The sequence below is a fragment of the Watersipora subatra genome, chromosome 1 (genome assembly GCF_963576615.1).
Source record: "Watersipora subatra chromosome 1, tzWatSuba1.1, whole genome shotgun sequence".
NCBI classification, from domain to species: Eukaryota; Metazoa; Bryozoa; class Gymnolaemata; order Cheilostomatida; family Watersiporidae; genus Watersipora; species Watersipora subatra.
In genome coordinates, this window is record NC_088708.1 from 68,650,501 (window position 1) to 68,678,110 (window position 27,610).

Genomic DNA, 27,610 nt, shown 5'->3' on the forward strand with positions numbered 1-27,610 from the left:
CAGCAGAACCATTATTTTAGCGTAAATGCCTAAGTGTCATATATTAATATGGAATAGTTATTAAGATTTGCTTCCCTTATTGTTTATTTTAGATGATAGTTAGTGCAGAATACTTAGCAGACTTCTATCGTTGTGAAAACTGGAAATGTATAACATCCAAGTTTGTATTTTTCTGGCTGATAAAGTCTTTGTGGCATCGTGCTTTTGTCAAGCGAAGAACATTTTCAGTGGCTGAATCATTTATGCTGTAGGTATTACCTGTTGTCACCATGACTCGTTACTCTTCGGAGCCAGATAATGCAGCAAAAGGTATGTGTGATTATTTTACAATACTATTGACAGCTACCATTTCGTTGCTATATTTTGACAGCTATGCTATTATTACTTTATTCTAGCTGCCAAGGCTAAGGGATCTCACTTACGAGTTCACTTCAAGAACACACGTGAAGCTGCTAGTGTTCTGCGAAACATGCACTTGAGACGTGCGGTTAGATTTCTGAAGAATGTCATATTGAAAAAAGAGATAGTTCCCTATACCAGATTCAGAGGTGATGTCGGTCGCAAAGCCCAGGTATGAGTCATTATTTGCAGTTCAAACGTTTTGCTAAGTTTTTAGTATCTAGGTTTTCACACTAAACTAATGATTTTATTTGTTCTTCAAGCTCTTGACCCTGATTTGTGTATTTGGCTGCCGTCCCAATATCAGATTGACCCAGCATGGCTAGGTGATGGATGATGCTCAAAATTCCTGGTTGAATTGATGTTACTATCCACTTCTAAAGCCATTTGTGAACATTAAACAGGTTTACAGTTGACAAATTTCAGCTTTTTCATTTATCACATCCATTAGGGATTTGGCCTTGGATGCGATTATTATGCCAAAGTTGCTCAATATTTGATCCATCGGTCTAAGCCGCTCGCAATTTGTTATAAGCGATAATAGTAAGCATATGCTAGTCACTTGGAGTAAGCGGTACTTACAATTTTCAATATTGAGTGCACAGTCATCAAACCATCTGTTTATCAGTTTAAGGTTGAAGTTTTATGTATATAAGTTAGTGTAGACCGCAGAGTATTTTTAATGATGCGCCTGTGTTTCGTTCATTCGTGTGGCCTTATAGTAGATGCATCGCTATAATGTACCAAGTAAATATGTAAACCTCTTTTACAAAATTTTCTACCACTAAAATGGCTAGTTTATCAAGTTTGCTCGTTCACTGTTCCATATGTTATGGTATTGATGGGAATTCTTTCGATCAAGTACATAACTATGTTGGTCATGTTGGCTGCGCACACACCTTTAGGTTTTTCCTTTTTATAAAACTTAGTGATTGCATAAAAAACCGACATTTCTAAAAACCAACATAAAAAAGTCAATTCTGATCGCATGCTAATCTTTACTTGTCATTGTGCTTATGTTCACTAGTATGTTGTTCATACTCTATTGTATGTTGGATATGAATACTTTGATGTATGCGAAGGACGCAGTTTTGAATCATGTGTTAGTCTATGCGTATCTGGCATGATGCTTTCTAATTTCTTTAGATGACTTTTCAAACTTGTTTGGTTTACCAAATTACTAGCCATTTACAAAATGCAATCTTGATGAAAAATTTCTTTGCTTTGTCACCAAACATCATTTGTTATGCGGCTTTATGCCGAGTGTTGCTAAAAGAATGTCAGTTTATTGTATCTTTCACCTCTTTGAAAATTATGCAATTTTGTTAATGCAGGATTTAAAAGCAGACTAAATTAATTGCTGTTCGGTGGAGTATGAAATATTACCATCCAAAAGTATATTGCCATACAAATCCTTCATTGGTTACTTGTGAGTGTACATACAATCAAGCACAAGACAAATATGGAAATCGTACGGCCATATGTAACGAATTATTCTGACCGAAATTCACAGAATTATCCGAGCTGTGCATGCACACCGAAATCGTCGATGAAACGCTTTCATTGGCTTAATTGGCAAATTATTAGCGCACGATTCGTGCAGCTTTTACAATTTGTATAGTCCAAGACACGTAAAACGACACACAATACAAGTACCAGCGCAACTTGACATAGTACATACAATGCAACTGTCTAGATTGCGCTATTGTTGGTTCTTTATCGTTCGGACACTATGGCTACGAATCGCTTATTTTTCAATAATAACTTGTTTTTAGCAGCAAACATTCCGTTGTAAAACAGTTGCCATCTTTAGCATATTTAGGCAGTCGCATCATATGTATTAGGTGGAGTTGCGCTGATAGTTTTATTGTGGGTCGTGGTACATGTCTTGGACTATACCAATGGCAAAGCTGCTAAAATTGCGCTCGCTAAGTTTGTTCAACCAATTGAAAGCGTTTCGTCGACGATTTCGGTGTGCATGCGCAGCTCAGACAATTTTTACAACTAAAAATTTGTTTTATAAGAATCCAAGATAAAATTTTGTTCATTAGCCATCCTTTGCTCAAGAACAGCTTGTTTAGTAATTTGTCCAACACAACATTTATCAAACTTGTTGGAGCTTGCATAGAAAATGTAGAAGCCTAGACCAGCTGCCGGACTAGAAGTTTTGAAAATTAAGGTTTTCCTTTAGGGAAATTATGTGATCGCTTTGGCGCTCTGAATTCTGGTGACTTCACTGTGTCTTTAAGCTGTCTCAGATTATACATCACCAGTATTCATGGCGTATAATCCTTTGTAATACCAGATTTATATTGTTTATTTTGTGGAGGTCTGCAATTGTTTTTGTAACGCTTAAACAGTTTTCGTTTACCATGTTACCCATTACCATCTGCCATTCTCCAAGCATTTTTAGAGTATTAACTTCTGATCTTTTGTTGAATCGCTAATATTTGTGAAGCTCACATTGCAAGATTTTTTCATGGACATATTATGTGCCACTTTTTCGCCTCTTTAGCTGTAGTGTAGATGTCAGACTTCTCTTTTCATTGCAAAACAAATTATCTATTAAACATGTTGTTCGTCGTATTTCAATAGTTTAATTGGTTATTGTTGGTATAACACCCAACAAATAACGGATATTCAAGATGTGTTACAACTTGCCCACAAAAGCAATTGTATCTTCCTGGCCAAAAGCATTAGCCATAGTCAATGGTTGCGTTTAGTCGTGTTAATGATTTTCTATAGTGAGTTGCTTCAGTTGCATTTTTATTATAACATGTTTGGCTAAGTCCGGTATGTCCCATTTATATCTATCTAAACATGCAATAATTCAACTTTTATGTGAGTAGGTCCATATTGTGTGACATGAAAATGTTTGTGTTAATTCTAGATGTATGAGGCTGTATGTATTAAGACAGCTAAAAGGGTGGTTGTTTGTGTGTGGTGCTGGAAAAGACAACGTTAGAAATTGCATTTCAAACGTTACATATTCAGCGTTACAAATAACATGAGTTTTTAAAATGCAACGTGTTGCGTGCTTGTAAGGTATACTATTTCTGAATGAGCAAATATAGTATGGATTCTCTATTGCATTTCAGTTTGATTATTTATCCCCACAATTCTCGATCAAAAGCATTCTGCATTAATCATTATTATGTATTATTGTTTACACCTATTTCAGTGCAAGCAATGGAAAGCTTGTCAAGGTAGATGGCCCAAGAAGTCAGCCGAGTTTTTGCTGCAATTGTTAAAGAATGCTGAGAGCAATGCCGAGTTTAAGGGACTCGACACAGATCATCTCGTAGTGGATCACATACAGGTCAATGCTGCGCCTAAGATGAGAAGGAGAACATACAGAGCTCATGGCAGAATTAATCGTATGTCTTCATTGTTTTTCATTACAAGTCCTGCCTTTGTAGTCTTGGTAAATGTCATTGGTGCACACAACCCTTGCAAATTCTTGATGTTTGGAAAACAAAGTTTTATTAGCTGGTTGCATTCCATAATGTTCAGATGGCCATGTCCATTCCCACGCACAATTTTTTGTAATCTTGATTGGTATACCAAATTATTAACTATCGGGAAAAGAATTGATCTCCATTGTTACAAAGTAACAGTTTATGCTTAATAACCTTCAATGTCTAACCTTTATATGGAGAGAATAACTATCACTTCTATTGCCCACTTCACATTTCAATTTCTCGCACCATGTATCATTCTCATAAGTTATTGGGCACAAGGATCAATCATGGGGATCAGTCATCAATTCAGTTGGATGCTACTCAAGTTTCCAAATGTACTTGCTGAGAACATAATTTGGCAAATCATATTTTAAGTTGTCTAATGTCTTGCAAGTAATATTTCTGTGGTATTTTTTATACAATTTATACAATTGGGCTATTAAAGTGTTTGTTTATTAGCAATACGATACAAAAACTGTTTCAAATGACACAAGTGGTACAATTACTGTTGTCTAAAGATTTCCTTGACAGCATTTTAAAAATTGTTACAATATTATCATGATATTTCGTTTTCATTCATAATTTTCATGTTAAATGAACAAAACACCAGTTTTTGACTGTCATATTTATACGCCCACATTATTTGTTGAATGGTGGTTATAGAATTGCACTAGTGGGCTTGTACTCATCATCTTGTGGAGTGCACTAGCAAAAAATTATTCCTTTAATCAATGTGAAACTTAACAATAAATCTTCGATAAAAATTAGCTTTTCCTAGAGGTTGGCTTTTTAAAACCCATTAACTCGTGCTCTACTTTCATGAATAAGGAATTTTAGCCGACAATTTTTAAATTATCCAGTTTAAAAAATAAGTGATTTTACTATTGTATACCATCAAAACTGTTGCCAATGGATATTTTGCAAAGATTATGAATCTTGTCCATTTTCGTAACTTGAAAATTTTGGTAAAATTTGGTTGAACTTGTCAAAAATATAATTTAACTGCAGTCTGTAATGTTCTCTGTTACTGTTAACACAATATTATTTGGTGTCAGATAACCTTTACGGTTAATGAGATGTTTTTGGTGCATCCTTTTTTGAAAAGCTGCAGCAGGATATATGGAAAAAGTAAAATTGTCCTTGTTGCTTTTGCACAGGACTCTACCTCACCAATGGCTAATAGGCTGGTTTCAATTTAAGTATGTTGCAAAGTTGTGTTGCATGTCCCAAATGCTATATTATTGGCTTGATCAGTGAATTAGTGTGAAGTTTTAAGTTGAATGCTTATAACTAGCATTGAAAAACTGCTAATTCGGTTATCAACCTGATATGTTTAATGTCGAGGTCTCGTTTTAGCAATGCAGTGTAACTTAACATACAAAAATTGCAATCTCTTGTTTTGGTGTACCAAGCACAAAAAATTTGGTTTGGTTCAATCCAGTAGACTGTATGGTAACATCCTAATACATACACGCAGCATATTAAGTAATCTTCATTCTATTATCCAACTAAGTACTGAACATTTCTTTTTTGTTTATTATCATTTTCTCTTGGTGTAGAGTTGGTGATTATGGTGATCTATTATCATATCTTTACAAAAATATAGATTTACCCTCGTAAGAGCGGTGTTTGTCAGTCTATTTGTTTTTCCAAATCCAGGGTTGGAACAAAATATTGATTTTATTGAGACTCCAATTTGTTACATTCAGATTGGTAGACTGACACTCCTGCACCAATCAACTGTCTTTAAAGGTTGACTTGCAACAAAATTGATATTACAGTTATTTGGTATCCAAAGGTTCACCATGTCTTACTCTGCAGTTTTGTAAGTTCAAAATATGTGGAAATGTGATTACAAGCTCTTAAAAGCTCAAAAACGAGCAGTTGACAAAACCGCTGTAGGTTGAAATACCTTTATGTTGTTGGCGTACTCAATTCGATGTGGTTATTGTTTTGACATGTGATCGCATCACGTGAAATTGAAGGCTCAATATAAAACTTCTCGTAGCACTAGTTTTATGACGAGCACTTAGGTTCTACGGGAAACCCCCCATCAAATATAGATGCTCGCTACTTTACAGTTTCGTTTCAGTCTGATCTAATCATCTAGTCGTAATATGATGATGTGACCCATACTTTCTGCCAAGTGGTGTGAACAATTTCTGCAGCATTTTTGACCATCACAGGTGACCTACAGGCTCGGTATTGTTATCAGAGAATGATATGCACCCCCACGAGTTAAGGTTAAAAAAACTAAACAACTGTTTTCAGGCTAGGTTTTGAGATATCAATGCTCAAAGTGACAGCATTACAGTGATAATGAAATAGAGGCGTAAGGACAATAGACATGGTTTTATTGAATGTGTGAAGTTAATTTGTGAAAATATTTCAACGAATGAGGTTGCATGAAAGTGTAAACCGAAGTATGTCGTGTTCAACTGCGTCACATTTGAGCCCTATTGATGGGGATTCCAGCCTACGGTCAATTCAACTGTTCAGTCTTTTTAGCTTTTACGAGCTTGTAATCACATTTCCACATATTTTGAATCTACAACACAGCAGAGTAAGACATTGTGTGATCTTTTGATACCAAATAACTGTGATGTGAATTTTGTTGCAAGTCAATCTTTAAGCATTTTTTTGACTAGTTAGGCATAATAATAATTGGGCTGAGTATTCATTGCTTTATCAGTACCCCTGATGACATCTCCCAGCACTCCAGGCTGCTAGGCTACTAGTCTATATAACAGAAATATGCTGCTTTCTCTCCCAGGTGAAAAATGAAATTTAAAAAAAATTGTAATTTCAAGGATAAGTATTGGACTCTTGTCATTCAGATTGATGTTGAGAACTTGCACCGACTTGGCGCTCTACATTATATGGAATTTCTTGCGTTATATGAAGCAAAACCTTTACATAGAATCCTTACGGTTTGTGGAATTAACATTATGGGACGTTTATGTATAAGTACGCCTACTGCACTGCAGATATTACACATAGAAATGACATTATAGAGAGTTGGAAAAAATAGCCGATTACAAGAGGTTTTTATTGTTACTTTAGTGACGCAACAATGAAGGTGCTGTCTCGGTCATACAGTTTTGGAGATGGTTGTAGAGATTACATAGATATTTATTGGTTTTATTCTAATTTAAAGTGAAGTTTAAACAAACTTGACTTAAATGTAGTATTGTTTTTATATGCTTTGTAATTTCTACTTTTAGTGTTTCAAGCTCACTTCCAACGGCGATGTTTGGAAAAACTTGTAACATTATCTGTTGAATAAGTAAATCTGTAATAAAATAAGTAAACCTGTTCAAGTAAATAATTTACTGCGATTTTAGGCAGTTAATTGCAAAATTTGTATGACAAGACAATTTGCAGAGAATATTTGGCATTGCTGCTACATGCACTAACAGAATGTTGGTCTTATTTCCATTTGTTTAGGGATGTTATTCTTTAAAAAATTGGTTGTGTTATGAAATACGCTTTACATCTTTTAGTAGTAATAGTTAGCCAACTTACACGTACCCACACAGTCACAAATATTCTTTGAACATTATTGCAACTATAAATGTGCATCAGCACCATTCAAAAAGTTCTACTTTGAATTGTGTAGAAATCATCACAAAGCTTGCTGTCAACAGGCAAAATTAGGCCCCGCGTCTAAGGGTTAACAATACGTGATAGACGAGAGTAGCAATTTTTGTTTCACGAGTTTCCTATTAACCAGTTTCCTATCCTGCAGAAATTTGTCATGTTGACCTTTTATATAGTGAGATCTCATCTGACAATGTTTAAACATTTGTGAAGAAATTATTTACTTGCTTGCACACTTACAGGTATAAAACTGATAAATATGTATTTGTTTTACGGAATTTATTTGATTGTGATTTTAGCATACATGAGCAGCCCTTGTCACATCGAGGTTATCTTAAGCGAACGTGAGGATGTTGTTGCTAAACCAGATGATGAAGAACCAGCCAAGAAAAAAGAGAGCAAGAAGAAACTCAAACGTCAAATGAGACAACAGAGAGACTAACGTGTTATATTTATTATCTATCTCTCTTTAAATACAGAACATCCAACACATGAAATTTCTTGTTCATTTTTGTGATATTTAAAATGTATATTTCTTGTAAGATTAAGAATTAATTAGTATATCGAGCAAGTAATATCAATAATGACCAAGATAATAGCTCCCGCTTGTTTTCCACTTTAAAAAAATATTTTTTGATATTATTTAGGTAATCTCGTAAATCTTACCATAAACATTACACGGCTAGTTTAAATGTGGTGATAAAAATTTAGCATTTGCAATTATTTTGCTAAAAGAATAGGTTAACATTAGGAAACACATGGACGTGCTCACTAACAATATGGTACGTCAAAATGTTCATAAAAACAACAGGTTCGTTCTTCAAGCGTTCCGTTGTTTTCCATGACCGCGTAGCACTAAATAGCGGAGTTGTCCTTTGCCGATAAGCCGTCCTAGTCCAACCGGAAACAGCAGTATGAAATACCTAGTCCGAATATCCCGCAGGCAGTACTGGCTAGTAGTTGAAATGAGCGAACCTTCGTAGAAAATATTCCTGGACTACTCGACGAACTGTATCTGGAGCACTTGCTTTTGAGATTAAGCGATTAAACTAGTGCCCATTAGGGCTGGTGAACTAGTACTTGGTATGGATAAAATGTTTTTATGCTGTTTGTCACCGGAATCTCGAGAAGCTCTTCTTAAGAGTAAACACATAGACAATCTAATATCCAAAGAAAAACAGCTGTATAAGCGAACGCAGAAGATTTTGCTACTTGGTTCAGGAGAGAGTGGCAAGAGCACGTTCTTAAAACAAATGAAAATCATTCATGGGGATGGATTTAATACAGATCTTCTGTTGGAATATCAGCAAACAATTTATATAAATGTAGTTAAAGGCATGAAAGTTTTGGTTGATGCTGGATCGAAACTGAGAATTCCATTCTCCGAAAAGCAAAGTCAACAGAATGCCAAACTTGTTTACGGTTTCACCGCTAGGGAAATGGATGAAGTAACATTTTTGGAGTATGCCGATGCAGTTGAGCAATTATGGACAGACAAAGGAATTCAAACTGCGTTTGAGAGACGTAGCGAATATCAGCTGGTAAATTTGCCTTCTTGTTTTCAAATCCATGTAGTAGGACAGATCTTTCGTCTTGATAGTAAAATGAAGTGTGTTGTGTTACCTGGATTAACCGGTGTGTGTATATACCTGGGAACTTCATGTTACTTAGTTTGATTGCATCGAATTGACGTTTTTGTTTGAAACTACTGTGATAGTGGGTCGTGTACTCCCTTATACTACATTCTCGCGGAACAGAGCATTCATTGTCGAAATTTTGTAAACAAAAACGTCTACAAACTCGATTATAGCATTCAATCTTTTGCTTTATCATATTTACCGTGACAGCTCGCAGCCCACTGTATTCATCTTAGGCTTTACTATTGCTCTGTAGTGAGAATGATGATGAACGCCGTTGTGGGCAAGAATTTGTGTTCTCATTTCTCGTGGAAAAATAACGTTACTTTTTTAAAGATGCATGCGCTGCTATGTTGTCGCCTATCAACTAACTTTGTTTTCTTTTTATTTTGTGACACCAAACCAACATTACTTAGCATCCAGATGAGACAAGGTAAAATTGTACCACAGAATTCCTGACTAGGTCTGTTTCGTGTTGTTAATCTACTAGTCAACACTTCATCTGTTGTTTATCAAAATTGCTGGGAAACCAATCATTTTGCAATCCATATTCTAGGTGATTGTAACATGAGCTGACCAGTTTCTTCATTACTTGTGTTGACTATTTATATATATTATGCAATGGCCATGTTTATGTATACAGCAAGTTGCTAGAATAGTCCACAAATACTATTTATCTTTAATCTTATTGAATACGTAGTATTGAATACGCTTACGTAGGGTATTTGCTACAATGGTAAATGCATAATCAACTTTCGTGCATCGATCCGACACTATCTTCTATTGTTTCTGCCATGTGATTGGTGAGTCGATGTACAAAGGCAAATGGAGAAGGTTGCAAAGGCTTCTGACTTCTAATGAGACACCTTGTTGAAAGGCTATATTCTCACAAACAGATACCAAGCCATGTTTCGTTGTTCCGCAGTTTAGCAAATATCAAATTGCTAGCGGTTATTTAGTGTTAATACACTGCCGGCTCAGGTACAAAACAGATGGTGCGAGCCGTTGATTGTCTAAGAAAAAGAAAAGATTTGTCTGGAATTCTTGGTGCGTCTCTACCATCCTGCTCATAATCATGATAAAAAAAATTTTTCAATAGCCAAAAGAAATAGTAAAATAACAAAGCTAGTAGGATAGAAACTATGTGAAAGCATAACTACTGGTATCGCCTAACATTTATTATTGGAATAGCCCAAGTCGTTTGTATGACTTTCTTAATATTAATAGTGGCATGAGAAAAGTTTTTCTTAGTAGTCACAACCATGGATTTACTAATAGACTTGACTCTAATCGTGCTGGTGTTTACTTGCTGTCGTTAAAAAGCACACTCTGCCGGCCGCTCTATTTACGCAATCTTTGCTCATAACGCCAATTATCAAACTTATGTCTTTGCTTTTTAACAACAGTAAGTAATTATTGGGTATGCTTAGGGTCAACAACTAGCACATCCCTAGTTGTGCTACTTATTTGGAAAATCTTTCATGCCACGAGCCACTATTCATTCTGATTGTGTAAATGACCTAAAGCTAACATAAATGTTAGGCGTTGCTAGTGGACACGCCTTACCTAGTTTCTATAGGCCTAGCTTAGCTACCTTCACTCTTTTTTTTCAGCCAGTAGAAATTTATTTTTCTGATCATGATTACAAAAATAGATGGCAAGCTTGAGGGTGAGCCAGACGTCTGACCAAAATCAAGTTGTAAGGTTGATGTGATTTGTTTTGGCATACTATGCTGGGCTGTCTCTGAATTTGTACACTCTAATTCTATAATTAGTTCTTTACCTTGAAGCACTGACTAGCAATTCTAGTGACATGAAAGCTAAGTGATCTGTGTGGAAGAAAGAGCTATTCATGCTGGTTGTTATGATAAACATACCATAGTCGTGTCATATCATAAACATTTTTATCATGAACATGATTTTTATCATAAACATGGTAGTTTCCCTTGTTTGTTGCTTTTGACTGCTGAATATCAAACTAGGCAAAATTGTTAGTAATCTTGAGTATTTTCAAATTTTCCCAAATGATTTCAAGTTGGAATAAAAAAGTGAAAAACTTAGAAAAATATCTTCATAGCTGAATAAGCAAAAGTCAGACATAAATTTAACTGTCATACCTAGTATAAAATATTAACATTTGAATCAATTTGTGAGTCTTCGTGGTTGCGCAGTGTCTTACTAATAGAAATAACGGAATTGTAATTGCGCATAGAAAGCAATCTAAAGTGCATGGACCTGCAACAGACATCATTTATGATGTGAGTAGCTTTATTGGTAATTGTATAGATAGTTGCTGTTGTTCACGTATGGATACGAACCCCCACGCCAATCCATGCAACAATAGTAAAAGTTTTGGGCAGCTGTTGCATACGCGCGAGAGGTTAGTTTACTAGATATTTGCTAATTATTCTCCTTCTGAGCTCTTGCGTGCTGGCATATCCTATCATAAAAGCTCAAATCTGAATTTGCTGTTATCTGAGCAGGTTCGAATATTCCACTTGAGACACCCAGGACCCATATTAGCACATATTTACAGGAAATTATATCTCATCTTTGTTTCGTGTCTAGCGTAATGAGAATTATTCAATAGGATGTGAAGACAGCGGCATCTCATTGCATGCATTAATTTTTATGACTAAATCAGTGCTAGTTCTTCTCTCGGATCAAACCGGGCTAGTGGGATTCATTGAGTATGGCAAAAGAGTCGAAAATTATCTGGAGTATTCTTGGAGCCAGTTAGCCATCTAGATCTGTCCGAACAGGTGCTTCATTAGTATCTGCATCTGAGTTTAAGATTATAAGACTTTAGACAATGACGTCCTAGCTGGTTAACCGTGGCATGCCGCGCCTCTAATTTATAACATATTACTGAGACACTAAATTTTTGTCTGCTTTTTGTCACTAATAATTTTGTCTAATTATATAATATGTATAATTGTAAATCTGTCAAAAGGCTGTTAATTAATTTATTGCAACATGTAGGCTATTTATTATTGTTACTATTATTACTTATTTATTACATGTAGGCAATATTACTAGTGATTTATGTTGACAGTGATAATTTGCACATTACAATAAAGTAGTTTGGTTATATCATTGCTATAATTTGATGAACTTTCTTCCAAGTCCTATTTTATGCTCCTTGTAGAATATCTTCGGAAGGATGCTGTAAATTCTCATTCACAATTTTTTTTTTAAATCCATAACCATCAGTTTCCAGAAAATATATTCAGCGTTGTACTCACTGGTGTTAATTGCTCATCTATGAGGTGCAAGGATTGTCATAGAGTTGGATTCAACACAAGATTTGACGCTGTGTGGCAACAGTTTAGGCAAAACTTAACGCTCAACTAGGAATTAAAGTGTGAATTCTAGTTATAGATAAGCTAGCTTAAATATCATATTTTATGTATGAGAACACGCGTCTCAAACTTTAAGAACATCTTTTTATAAGGTTCTATAGTTGTTTTTGGCAGGCTGTTGGCTTCCTAAGTCTACTATCAATTGCTTGCGCAAAACCTTTGTAAAGGGCTGTTTTAGTGGATAGGAGCTGAGCGCATTATCTATGTCAAACGAAGCTGCAATATGAAAACTGCTAACCTGTTATTTAACAAAAATATAGCTTAGGAGTAGCAAACAGTATTGATTATCTTACCATTTGCAAAAATCAACTATAGCCTATGGCCCCCTGGTAGGCCATTGTACATTTTTAGCTATCTTGGGTACGGTAAAAGGTTAACTAAAGCCAGGGTTGGGAAAAACCACGGTTTTTATGAAAAAACCGAAAAAACAGGTTTTTTTTGGTTTAAACCGGTTTTTATGGTTTAAACTGGTTTTTATGGTTTAAATCGGTTTTTATGGGTTAAACCGGTTTTTATGGTTTAAACCGGTTTTTATGGTTTTTGTAATTTTACCAAGGTTTTTACAATTTTAAGTCTAATTAACATCACTTACTATAGTTGCATGATTGAGTATTGAACATACATATGTGGAATCATCTGTTAAAGAAGGTACTGTGGGAGTTGTTATGGGAAAAAAGAGAGAAAACATATGGAAATTTCAAAATGAGTCTTAAAATCAAACATGATCGATGAAATACAGAGCAGAAATCTTATCACATAAAGTGAATATTTTACATACAGCTCCATGTATAAGTAGAAACTTTAATCCCAGTGATTAGTCGTGTGGTACTGTAGAGCAGAGCATAATGCAGATGCATTGCTAGTTTTTGGAGCTGTGGCAGATGACTCAACTTCTATCACCTGAATACTAGCATCACTGTCTAAATTGGTGTTTTCAGCTTGACATTTTACTACTTGAGCTTTAAGCCTATCTGCGTGACCTTGCTTTACGACAGCACACCTATTACGTTTTGCCTTAAAACCTTTGCCTTTCAAAACACAACAAAATTGATAAACTGAATTCTAACAATCCAACTACTTTGGCTTGTACCCAATAAATAAAATATTAGTTTGCAAATTTGAAGCTTTTGCCCAAAAGGATTTTATTGTTTTAATTTCTAATTATAAGTAATCCTTTCTCACTGGCCAGACTTGAGAAAATATTTATTCATTATTAGAGACGATGATTGGATTAGTATATTTCACATGGTTTTTATATTTCATCAGTAAAGAGATCATCATATCACTTGATAAAACCAATTGAAAATGAAATTCACTAATTAATTGTTGTGCTAGGATTTCATGTAGTTTCAACTTGAACTCTGCCATCAATTTATTACTGTATCCTAAATAAACTTCAACAGCTGATAATTACATATAATTGCATTTCTACCGCACATGAAATACTAGGAGCTTAAAATATTATGTTTTTCACAAAAAAATAATGAAAAACCATAAAAACTGTTTTTTTCGGGCTGGTTCAAACCGAGTTTAAACCACTCGGTTTAAACCGAGCCAACCCTGACTAAAGCTAGGACGAAATGACAATAAAATGACAAGAGAATTATTCTTTGTTGATTACTTTTTTATTGAGTTTTTTTTAAACATTTAATTGAACTTTTTAAATCAAACTTTTTAACGTTGTTTTACATGATGCTGTTGCTTTAATGCTATATATAATCACCACAAGTATTTATTGGTTACTTTTGATTTCTTATGTGTACCCTAAAGGCATATGTATGATGAATTATAAAAGAAATCCATTATAGAACAGGGTATAAGGTAAGCATTCTTTAATTTTTCGTGTTGGAGTTATCTTCTGCATGCTGCTTCCGATAGTACGGTGAACCCTCGCCCTATGCTTTTAATTCATTCAACTGTTGGCATCGTATGGCGAAAATGCCTTATAGAGGGTTATAGAAACCAATAGTAATTGTCTAATGCAAACACCACTGGTGAAAATATCAAAACTTTATATATGTACGTACTGCGCATATTAAAATTTAGTAGCCAAATAGTATATTAACCTTAGTAACTATAGTTACCTACAATAGCTCTAGTGTATTTAGTAGTTATGATCTGCAAAAGAAATCTGCAATAAAATGTAACATTACAATGTACCTACTATGTGCAGTATGTACCGTAGGAGTTATTACTTTTGAGGCAGATGTATAACATAAACATTGAGTTTAGCTCTAATGAATTTAGCTTACTAAACATACATAAAGCTAAGTTTTAGGATGTATTTACCAACCTTCAACTTTATCATCGTCTAAAGTTTTATCACCTATCTGTTTTCGGTTTGGTTTTCACTTTAACTTCGTGTTCCACGTCGTAAGGCGAAAACCGTATAACAGGGTAACCATAACCTAGGTGTGGACTGTTATATATGACTGACACAGTCACTACTCTATTAATTCATCATGAACGACTCCAATAAACAGTTTTTAGCATACACTGAACAAGTTTGCTACTAAGCCAGCGTTCAATTACTCTAGCCTTGAAATATTAAATTATAAAAATCTCCATCCACGGCTATTAATGCTGCATTTCCACCCATGCGGTTATTGACTGCCAATATGCTCTTCCTGACTCAGTTATCGTGTAAATTTGTGTACCTAATCAAAGCAAACACCTCTGTGATTCTCCTATAATTCCCAGGATTACTTGATTGAATTCCAATGCCACTTGAGTACCCCTATAGCAAATATCTTATGCGTAGCATGTCTTAAGTGCCGTTGGTTTAGAGATATAATAGAACCAGTTATATATGACAACGTAGGATAATTTCATCATGTGCATGTGATGCGTTGTGTAGAGCTGACCAACGTTGTATTTTGAGGTTTGATTCAACATGCCTCAATTGTAGCATCCAAAACATGTCCTTCATCGAATTGAATTTGTATGTAGAGGTGTGCCTACGCATGCTTTGGTGTATGAGATGCTGTGAAGTACCACCACACCAGGTGCCCTTGACTCACATGAAATGCAGCTGTTATCTTATGGTCGATGATTATTTACAGATGTGTTTGGGTAACAAGTGTTCAAGTTTTTAACTTCGTACATTGCAGTTGAAAAATGGAGCAATTGCTTCACTCGCAAAAGTTAACTACAGTCAAACTCCGATAACTCGCCCTCGAATAGCTCGAACACATGACTTGAATGGATTTGTTTGGTCCGTTCCCACGCAATGATAATTTGCTTTATACAACTCAACTTCAACATCATTAAAGGTTGACTTGCAACAAAATTCACATTACAATTATTTGGTATCAAAAGATTCACCATGTCTTACTTTGTTGTGTTGTAGGTGCAAATATGTGAAAATGTGATTACAAGCTCTTAAAAGCTTAAAAACGAAAAGCCGCCTTAGATTGGAATCAGTTTATTTCTCTGAAAATGCTGCAGAAATTATTCGCGCTGTTTGGCAGGAAGTATGGGTCACATAATCAGATTATGACTAGATGATTAGACCAAGCCGAAACAAAACTGTAAAATGGCTAGCATATATATTTGATAAGGGCTCTTCGGTAAAACCCAAAGTGTTTGTCATGTACTAGTGCTACGAGAAGTTTTATATTGAGCCTTTTATTAGCCTTTCAATTTATGTGATAAGATCATGTGACAAAACAATAATCAAATGTAATGACAACGTCAGAGAAATAAACTGATTCCAATCTACGGCGGCTTTTTGTTTTTGAGCTTTTAAGAGCTTCTAAGAGCTTCTAATCACATTCCCACATATTTTGCGCCTACAACACAGCCGAGTAAGACATGGTAAATCTTTTCATATCAAATAACTGTAATGTGAATTTTGTTGCAAATCAACCTTTAATTCGAACAGTTTTTTATCCAACGGCTACCGAGACGGTTGTTATCGCTTTAGAATATCACTTTATTGCGAGCCATAGAGATAAACATCAACTTTTAGTAGTTCCTAGGCGTCGTTATTACTATCATCGGCAAAATATTTTCGTTAACGTCTTTTCTTACTGTTTGCAAAAAATCAAATTTTACCAAACATCCGCTTTGCGATGGCCCTTCGAAAGCAAGGAAAAGGGAGGTAACCTCCAAATAAACTTAAAGTAAAATCAGCAAAATTGATCTCGGTTAGAGCGTTCAAGAGATAAAGATGTCTTTTTTCTGAGCGTTTTAACCGCGATCAAGTTTTGCCAATTTTAATCTGAGAACGTCCTGGCAGTCACATCACCTAAAACAACAAACAAGTCTCAAGTGATAAAAAAATATTTATACTTCCTGATAAAAAATTTAAAAACTTTACATGAGAGGCTCTTTAACTTGCAACAAACAATCTATGGTTTTGATTTATATATAGTTTGTATATGTACATGTATCTACCGATAAATACATGGACGTGTGACAGTGCTCTGATAACTTGAACGCTCTGATAACTCGAACACTGTCGCTCGTTCCCGTGAAGTTTGAGTTATCCGAGTTTCACTGTATATTTAATTGGTCAGTTAAAAAGCGTTTGTATAGTTGCCGCGACAGGAAACAGCTCTGTGAGTCGGGCTCTTTCCAATTTTGTTGGTGAAAAACAAAGTCTAACTTGTTGATGGTGTGTTGTCAATATGATACGATGCCAAAGATTTTGTGGTAAATGCTGTCTTTCAAGCCACGTGATCCCAAGTTTGTCAATTTGATATTAAATTGGCCCTCTTACACTATGTTTCCATGATGCGCAGTGCTTCGGAGTTGCGCTATCTCCGAATCATGGAAACGGCGTCTTCGCACTGAAATCACTGCGCACTGATCAGTGCGAAGCCAGTGCAAATTCGCAGCAAAGAAACAGCGACTGCGCAGTGGCTGCGCATAGCTCTCATGCCGTGGATACGGATTCTTCGAAGGCCATACACTAGTACAAATGTTGTCCTGCTAATCTTGTTTTTTTATTCTTCCGATCTTCTTTCACCTAAATTTAATTATGGTCTGCATTCACGAGGATGATGAGGTGATTACTTTCCTGGACTTTGTTATCGATGCCAACACATTTCGAAAAATAGGTGGCAAGTCCTAAATTAACGTATAAATAATATATTACTTAAAAATACTTATTAAAAATATATTACTTTGTAAAAAGTGTGCTAAGGTTTGTAAAACCTTGTGAATGTGTATTGTAAATAAAAGTATAATGACGACAGAATCATAAAAAGACCGTTTATGACGTTCGGTATCCGCGATCGATTCTATTTCTCCATCAGGCGATTCGATTTATACAATTTCTCTTCTCTGGCTAATTTGCTGAAATTCTGAAAACCACTGCGCAGCATGGAAACGTACAATTCCCTCGACTTCGGAGGGGGGCTGCTTCGCAGTACTGCGCACCATGGAAACATAGTGTTAGTTGCTAGTGATGGGGCACCGGCCATGCTTGTCACTTGAACACTCATGGCCAGTCTGACACCTCATAGGATTATGATACCAAGCCTTACGGTTGACGGTTGACGCTCACACTGCAGCTTTATGTCGTCAACCAACATAGTTTTATTACACTGTTCACGGCAACTGATGATCGACAAACACAATTAATGGTCTCTACTGGTTTCTCCACACCGCAAATGCATTTTTTGCATGCTTTGCATGACCTATTTATCACATTTAATGGCCTTTTATTATATTTTACAGACTGACTCAGTGAGGTATTTCTTCAACAATATTCGGAGAATAAAGCAAAAGGTAGGAACTTCCTTGTTTCAATTCGTTGACGTATGCTTATTTATGGAAATTATTAGTATTAATCAATACCTACTTGGCTTTATAATCCGTGAATAGTTATTAAGTTACATTTATGCTGTTCGAATACACGAATACACTGTGTGGTTAGTTGGCTCATGAATGATTATCATAGTGTGGCTTTACTATGCCTTGTCATAACGAGTGTACTTCATTTTATGACTCTTCAAAGGTTTGCTAGACTTGCTTCATGTGTGACTCACTATCAATTCGCCAAATATCCAAACAGTTAAGTGAAAATATGATTTGACAAAGGTAATTTTGCTTATCATAGGAGTAGGTGTGCAACTATTGTCTGGCATTCATTTGTATAACGAAAATATGCAATCTGTTGATTGTTTAAAACATTTTGGCAGAAAAGCGGTAATTTTGTCGTTTTACACAATGATCCATACTTTTTACTCTGGTTGCCTGCCAAGTATTACCTTATGTTTAAACGTTTTGAGTGATAAACAATAGTTCCGTTGGGAATGTGCCATTTGATCATGAGGCTTTCCTTAACTCTGAAGCTATTTATAGTGTTTTGTCATCTTATCTTTGACAGTCATCAAGTTTCACTGCTGACTTGCACAAGATTTCATACTAGTAGTTAGTAGGAAAACGACACACTGGTTGGCAATCCTTGTGAAATCCACTCCGTAACATTACTCGATAGCATATTTGTAGATGACAACTGGTTTAGTGCTTAGCTGTGGTTTCTATGTAATTATTTATTCTAAGCACTTCCTGGGTTGAATGACTAAGCTGAATGTACCGTGCGCTGAGAATCTTCAAATTCTAAGGATGCTGTAGTTTGTTACCAGTGTTGTTACTACAAGTGCAACATGTATCATCAGCGCCTTAACTAAGGTCACACACTCGTGTTATTCGGCATCACAGGTTGCTAGCCTTATCAACTATGTGAGCAAAAGTCTGGTAGTTTTTTTTGCGATTGAATTTATGTACTTCATCGTGTAATAGTTGCATATAGAAATTTCTCTGTCCACATCGATCTCTCAAACGTCGTCATAAAGTTAAGTAAATTTTGATAATTTGACTGCCAAGCCTGCGGTGAGTTAGCATTTGGGTGACAGTCCTTTTGTGCTGTGTTGTCATCTTGACATTCTGGAAATTCCAGTCTAGTTACAGCCCAAGCGAATGCAATTGCAGCTTTGAAGTGTTATAAATCCTGTTAAACTGATGATGTCTTTGATAATTTTTCAAACAAAGTTAATACCGTAAACCCTCTACAGTCATACTTCGACTTACAAGCTTAATGCGTTCCGAGACTGAGCTCGTATGTTAATTTGCTCGCATGTTGGTGCAATTTATTTATATATAGAACAATTAAATATATATTGATTGGTTTCCATACTCTAAAAAATGCAAATAAAACACTCAAAACAAGATATTGTAACAGAAAGAACATGTTGGTTATTGTCCTAACTTACCACATGCTTTCAAAAAGCAACAAATAAAAAATAATGCAAGGAAATATGATTAATTAAAATGTAAAATTAAATACATACAATAGAAGCTAACGCTAGCATTTGCCAGGGAGGGAGATATAAGTTATCCTTCATTACGACAGTTGACTTTGATAAATCTGGATTTTATCAATGTCTTAGAAGACAAACTTAGAAGCAAACCTAAAAGCAAACTTTCATTTTCAACTTAACGTAATTAAAATTTCTTTGGCGTTCATAGTTTGAAGTTTCTTGCTGGTTAGCTAATTCTTCCTTTGTTTCGCTTTCACGACCAGCCGGCCGTTTTAAGATAAACCTATCTAAGGACGTTTGCCTTTGTCGCCCTTTCAACATGTTGCAATTAGGACGAACACAGGTGTCGTCACAAATGGTTAATGCACGACCACTAGCCAGCTTGTCCGAATGTCTATTAAACAGTTTGGAAAGATAGCGCCGGTCTTTTCACATAGCATTGTTTCAGTTACGCTGTCACCGGCCAATTGTTTGTCCAATGCCACCAGCGATCGTGAAGATCGCTGCACCGCTTAGAAACTATGGTTAGTCCTTTTGCGAACTAAATGCCCTGAATATAATCCTTCTGTTTGATAATTATGAATGTATTTCTGTCATATTGCTGAGCTAGCTTAATCACGCATACACATTTCGCATATTTTTCAATAATTTTCCGTTTAATATCAACTGTTATCATTCGCTTTTTCTTTGCACTATCTTTCATTTTACTGGCAAACTTTCGGTCAACGCACAGTACTTTTAATTCACATAATTCTGCACTGAAAATCGCGCACGAAAACATGGTACAAAAGTATAACCTGAGCAGTTGAAAAATACAGAGTGATGCTGTTCTCATAAAACACCTCCAGCATACTTGGCAACTGACTCACGTGCTCGTATCTCAAACATGGCTTGTATGTTAGTGCTAACACGTGCTTGAAAGCTGGCTCATATCTCAAGTTTCTCGTACGTTGGAGCACTCGTAAGTTGAAGTATTACTGTATTTGAACGCCATGGTGCTGTTTTTCAACCCTTCCCCTAGATTGGCATTTTATTAGAGTTGATAGTTTAAATAGAGGGTGGCGTGGTATTCTTTGACTAGTTCGATGGAAATTTGGGAAAATAAATTTAACCCTTTTACGGGCGAAGCAATGCTAATGTCGCCTATATTTTGCACTTTTCTTCAAGCGGAGTGACATTTATGCCGCCGTCTTCAGCATTTTTGCTAAATCGTTTTTCACATGTGTCGAAGTATCAGACCAAGTTAATCAAGGATTACTTTGAGTAATGAATATTAGCCCGATACAGTCATTAATTATTTCGATAGTGTCGCTTTCAAAGTTTTAAAGAAAAAACCCATAAAGCTTTGGAGTTACAAAGCGTCAGATTGTGAACCTTATGATGGACGAGTCTGACGACAATAAATCAGATTTAGACCTTGGTGATTTCTTCTCAGGTACACTGTCACTAAAATCATGGCAACCACTACAGCTACAACAAAAGAATTAATTGTTATTGATGTAACCGAGTCATTATTAGTACTATTTTGTGAACACTTCTACTGATCACTTTCTATTATGGGTTTGTAAACATCAAAGAATGTCAGAGTGGTGGTCAAATAGAGGTGATGTTCAATTAAAGGGTGATGCTGTATTTTTCTGCCCTTCTCCTATACAGTGCGCTGCCAGGTTACGATGCCCCTGTTATACAACTTTTTTCGTTTTACGATGTGGTGCTCGACGTTTTTTTGTCCTCGCCGCACAACATTTTTTTCGCTATACGATACCAACAAAATTTCTTTGGAAATTAATATTTGGCAGTCGGTGTGCTGAATACGTCAAAATAATGAAGATGCCAATTTGCTTTTCGCCGAAATTCTTCTCACAAGATTTAAAAGAGATACACTGCTTGTTCTCACTCAGTTCCGCGCGATTCATAAGTTATAGTGAAAACCAAACCGGAAACGAATCAGTGATAAAACTTTAGCCAATGACAGAGTTGAAGTTTGGTTAAATACATACTAAAACTAAGCTCTATGTATGCTTACTAAGCTAAATTCAGTAAAGTTAAATTCAACATTTATGTTATACGCCTGTCTCAAAAGTAAGAACTCCCACGGTATGTACTGCACGTAGTACAGTGTAATGTTACATTTCTTTTGCAAACCATAATCACTAAATACACGAAATACTTTAACTGAAGTTACTGTAGGTAACTATAGTTATTAGGGTTAGCGTACTATTTTGTTACTAATTTTTAATATGTACATCAAATTTTGATGATTTTTACCAGAGTGTTTGCATTAGATAATCACATAGCACATTTTTGTCTTGTGATGCCAACATTGGAAGGAATTACAACTATATGGCGAGGGTCCATTGTAGTGGAGTGCTATTAGATATGGCGTTCAAATAAAGGAAACGTTCAAATAAAGGAAACGTTCAAATAAAGGAAACGTTCAAATAAAGGAAACGTTCAAATAAAGGTTTTTGGGTATATTAGCTCTTATTTGTGATGTGGAATGTTTGGTTACCACACGTGGTTAAGTCACTTTTCTGGGTCGATGCTACATTCTTACTGGTTCTTGGATTTTTGTTTATTATTTTGTTTTGTTCATTGAAAATTACTTGCAGAAAGTTGTTAGAAAACTGAAATAATTCTCATCTCTTCTGATAATCACGTTAGGTATGTGTCCAAGATTTTTGTAATGTTTGTATTGTAGGCTACATTAATTGAGTACTTTGCCCGAAGCAAATGTATTTGATATATGCTAGAAATGTTAATGTCGGATTCATTCGAGAGTCTTCGATAATTACTGTGCTGGTCACATCTCGTTGAAAGCGGCATATAGAGGATAACTCCAAGTTTATGAATACATGTAGGACTAAACAAATGCTTATAACGTACCCCATTCAGCAGTAGATATTTTTCGATATTTTGTCATGCGAACCTTTTGGTTGAATCTGTAGGTTATATATTTGACAGCGTCTTAAGTCGTGACCTTATAGCTTCTTGAAACGAACTTTTGTTAGGCTTTGAGAACTGACTACTCGCCTTATATTAGACATGTTGGGTGACTACTCGCCTTATATTAGACATGTTGGGTGAATACAGCCTTATATTAGACATGTTGGGTGACTACTCGCCTTATATTAGACATGTTGGGGGAATACAGCCTTATATTAGACATGTTGGGTGAATACAGCCTTATATTAGACATGTTGGGTGAATACAGCCTTATATTAGACATGTTGGGTGAATACAAAAAAACTTGCGAGTTTGTGAAAATCAATAGAGTAATTACTACCATTGACGTATCATTATTGTGGCATTTAGAAGATAATTCCAAGATTTGTTGATAGAAGCAGAAGTATACTGTAGAAGCAGTTGATGGAAGCGTTTATAATAGTAGTGTTCATAGTGATTGCTCTACTAGCAAGAATCACCAATATTCACTCTGTACAAATATGTTAGGTTTGAACATTACTGGGTAATATGAAAACTGGCTTAATGACTTGCGTACCTGTTTAAGCCAAACACAAATTTCCTAGATTTGATGGTACCTGCATGCTAAAAAATTATGAAAAATTGGCATATTTTTGTGTGACCTAATACATTAGGCTATTAATTATTTTTAGACTGTTATAAAGGAATTTTAGAAAGATTAAATGCATTACAGATCTAAAAAAAACATTAGTTTTGAACTTGGTCGACTTGTTTGATGTGGTCAGGACATCTACAAGCTGCACAGCTTGCAATGAGTGTGTGGAAGTTACAACAGCTGATCAAAAACTGGCTGAATATTTGGTGGACATGTGAATTGCCTTTGCATAATTTTGGTTGATTACTACATTGAGATAACCAATTGAGGTAGCCTCCAGCATTTAGCGTGTGGCTTTAGTTTACGACGACTTTATATATTTTTGGCAGTATCATTTTTTCCTGGAAATTTAAGTAGAAAATATTGCAGTTCATTATATTTCTGTTATTATAAGTAGCAATAAGTATAAGTAACTAATCCAATTTTGAACACTTGTTAAATACTTCAGCTACCCCTGGTCTTCTACAATGTTTTTAATACAATCACAATATTTAGCAGACCGCTGTCAATGCACTAACCTTTACAGGAAGTTGTAATGCACTAACGTTTACAGGAAGTTGTTTCAGTCTAACCATTGATTAGTTATCTAAGCAATGCGACTAAAAGTAGTTGTTGCTATATTTCTGTATTGAGGCAGCTTTTATGTTCAACTCTTTCGCTACTGTAAGCCGATGTATCGACTTTCGCGTTAATAGAAGCATAGACTGTAAGCCGATGTATCGGCTTATCAATAGGGTTCCATTTTTCTTTTTATTACGAAGCCTACACATTAGCTAGACCAATCAAATTTTGGCTCCAACGAAACAACCATGTTGCCAATCACATGCACCCAATCGAAAATCTTTTTGCTAAGCAATTCCATTTCTTATCATTTTTCAAAACGGAAAAACCAAATCGTTATCGTCATGACAATAATAAACTCACCGCCGTTCTTTTAATGCAAAGGAAGCGCCAGAGATTTTGCAAGAGTGGGATTCACTAAAATATTTTGTATTAATCTTGTAGAGAATTTTGTTCTGAATGAGTTGCATTTTACAGTAAAACGATATTTGCATTGATTCTTGAGATATTACGTAAATGCTAAGCGTTATATCAATTTTTAAAAAATTCGGTCCGAATAATCATTTGGTCAGAATTTATTGCGGTAGTGAAAGAGTTAAGCAATCACACAATAAGTATAAAAAACAGAGGTATACCAAATTTGAATATTTCTGATTTATCAAGATATTTTTGTTAACTTTTAAACAGTTTTGACTGCGACAACTTCCAAAAACTATGAATAATTTATAACTGGACAATATGAACATTTTTAAGCAGATATTTATGCAAAAGTTTATGATTGGATAAATTCATAGCAGTAGGCCTAACTATCATTTAAAAGTCTGGTTTCTTGAACGGTCGGAAGACCTTGGCGATAATTATGAGCTGCAAAACATGTGTTGCAGCGTGAGACTCTGGCGGCTTGTGTTAGCATATACTGCATTGCTGGTGATTGTGGCTTATACAGGAATCGGTTTTAGAGGGGTTCATTGTGCCATTACAGCAACAACGTATTGTCAGACAACCACTGTTATTTTAACCAGCACTTATAACCAAGAACAATCATGGAAAAATCAATGCTAGAAAAGCATATCGTCTGTATTCTAATAGGTTAAACTGATTGCTTGTATCGCTAATTGGTTGGCTCGGAATTCAGCTAAAATATGCTGGCAGATTATTGGCTAATGTGCATGTAGATGTCATAATAAAATCCCTTGAGAGTAAAAATAACAGAGGGTTAGCAGGAGTCTGACCAGTTGCTTCGTTCAATTATACTGGTTTGTGTAGACATTCGATGATAAAAAAACATTCTTAATTACTATTGTTTAATATTGCTCAAGGGTGGCAAAACAAACTAAACATGGCCTTATAATCACTGCACAGCCTTTTATGGCAGATTGGCAAATTTAGACAAAGCTTTGAATTAATGCTAGAGTTGCATGAGACAGAATTTTCAAATTTTTCTATAGATAGAAATGTCTAGGGAGAAAGAAAGGCTACATAATTATGCTCCATGATTGTTTACTGACTGTGGGATCTTTGTGTCAGCCCTGGTTTCACTGCCGTTATATTCATTACAGGGATACATGCCAACGAAACAAGACATTCTACACGCTAGGAAGGCTACCAAGGGAATAGTGGAGTATGACACTATGATACAGAAAATACCATTTAAATTTGTGGATGTGGGCGGACAGCGGTCCCAGCGGACTAAGTGGTTCCAGTGCTTTGACAGCGTGACAGCAATATTATTTCTCGTGTCTTCGAGTGAGTATGACCAGGTACTCATGGAGGACCGACAAACGAATAGACTCGTCGAATCTGTGCGGATTTTCGAGACCATTGTCCAAAACAAAAACTTTCTCAATGTTGCCATTATTCTGTTTCTTAACAAAACTGACTTGTTGGAGGAAAAAGTAGAGAAGGTCTCCATTGCGGATTATTTTCACGAATTTGAAGGCGATCCCAATGACTTGTTCACTGTACAAAAGTTTATACTCGGAATGTTTGATGATAAATGTCACCAAAGCGAACGAACGAAGCCTCTTTTTCATCACTTCACTACTGCTATTGATACAGAGAACATCCGATTTGTGTTCCAGGCGGCAAAAGACACTATCCTACAGGACAATTTGCGGAGTATAATGATGCAATAACCAGTTTAGTTGTTGGTCTTATTTTCATTCAAGGGCTTGACATAACTTGACATGGTGCGTTGTAGCACTTGTTAGTCACTGCAACTGTAGCCTTGACCAAGCGCTAGCAATCGCTCCTAATATTGCAATTGGCTGCCGAGACTTATGAGGCTATGTGATTAGCCACTGCAACTAAGATTTGTATGTTAGCTTCTAGTCCTACTTTCCCTCTTACTTAGTTACCATAGTTGATAGTTTCTAGTCTTCAGTCGGCAAGTGAAACACAAACTGTTGCTATGATTTGAGAGCTATATTTTTATGAAGTGAGTCGATGAGTGAAACCTCCGAATGCTTGCTTAAGCATTGCAAAGTTGCTTTAGCGCACCAGTGTGTGTACAGTTTCTACTTTTGTCTAGTATCGAATTTACTGTTGACAGCCTTTATCTATGCATAAAATGTTTTGTTTATATAATTGTGTTTACTTGATTGATGAAGTAAGAAGCTTGTTTTATATACAAATGACTGCAAACTAATTTTAGCTAATCCGCTCAATGCTAGTTGAATGGGCTGCCTCGAAATTCCAATACTCTCAAACTAAAAACCCACGCAGATCTGTCATCTGCTACATCATACTGACCAATATGTAGTTTGATTATTACTACATGCATAATTCTTTACACTTTTATTATTTTAAGGTCTTGCCAAAAATATTTTATAAAATATATGTATTACCGTGTGACAATTCTTTACAATCTCTAAATAATATACAACAATAACAAAGCTGTTATGATAATTTATGTATTGACAGAAATGGTTTTGCTACCTCGGTGTTGATTATAGACATTCATGTGCCTCCTGTCATGGTATTTTATTGAGTGTTAACACCAGGTCTTTGACCTGACTTGCTATTATTTGACAGGCCATTCAAAATTCTCTCTTGGTTTCTTCGTGATAGACAAGTACATGTACATAGTGAGATAAGTGGGAGATTGGGTGACTGGTTTCTCCATGCTAACTAGGCTTAGGGTTACCCAGCAACTGTTGGTGAAACTACGTAATATGCCAACTGGGTCTTTGACTGCACGCAGTGCAGGATCATGAAATCCTGCAAACTCTTTCAGTTCACTGAAATAGTTTGAAGAGGACTGATATACATACTTGTATCTTTAAATGTCGAAGAGATCCTGCCAAAACATTAAAAGTGTAGGAGAATGTTTTTCCTATATAAACTGATGAATCACTCTTGCTTAGTTGTAGCGGCAAGCTATCTTAAACACGTATTAAGTATGAGCCATTGTTTTGCACTCATACTATTAAAGTGCTTTTTCATGTATAATTATTATTTATTTATTAAGTTTAATATAAGTGGCCAATGAAAAATGAGCAATTTTCAGATAAATTTATGGCGATTCTGCATAGATTTCTAAATAAATAAATGGGCACATATGTCTATTTGTGGTCTCGATTCAATTAACAGCTGCTCCAATGATTGGCAGCCAGTTTGCCTTCAGGCAGTAAGAATGTAGGTGTTATAATATAACTGTTGTCACTATTCCAGCAAAAGGGCTGGCTGCACACTTGCGCCATCTAGATATAGGTTTTTAGAATGGAAAGGAGTGTCAAAA

General features: G+C 35.6%; 2 protein-coding genes across 2 annotated transcripts; both read left to right on the forward strand.

The window, feature by feature from the left end:
- The first annotated feature begins 181 nt into the window (after nt 1-181).
- Nucleotides 182-7,957, forward strand: LOC137392235 (large ribosomal subunit protein uL22-like). Its single transcript, XM_068078900.1, has 4 exons — nt 182-309; nt 396-571; nt 3,581-3,776; nt 7,760-7,957. The coding sequence occupies exons 1-4, from the start codon at nt 270-272 to the stop codon at nt 7,900-7,902; spliced, it is 555 nt and encodes a 184-aa protein (XP_067935001.1). The 5' UTR covers nt 182-269; the 3' UTR covers nt 7,903-7,957.
- Nucleotides 7,958-8,328: 371 nt separating this feature from the next.
- On the forward strand, nt 8,329-26,768 carry LOC137392227 (guanine nucleotide-binding protein subunit alpha-12-like). The gene is made up of 3 exons (XM_068078887.1): nt 8,329-9,001; nt 18,145-18,195; nt 25,431-26,768. The coding sequence occupies exons 1-3, from the start codon at nt 8,546-8,548 to the stop codon at nt 26,004-26,006; spliced, it is 1,083 nt and encodes a 360-aa protein (XP_067934988.1). The 5' UTR covers nt 8,329-8,545; the 3' UTR covers nt 26,007-26,768.
- Nucleotides 26,769-27,610: the final 842 nt, after the last annotated feature.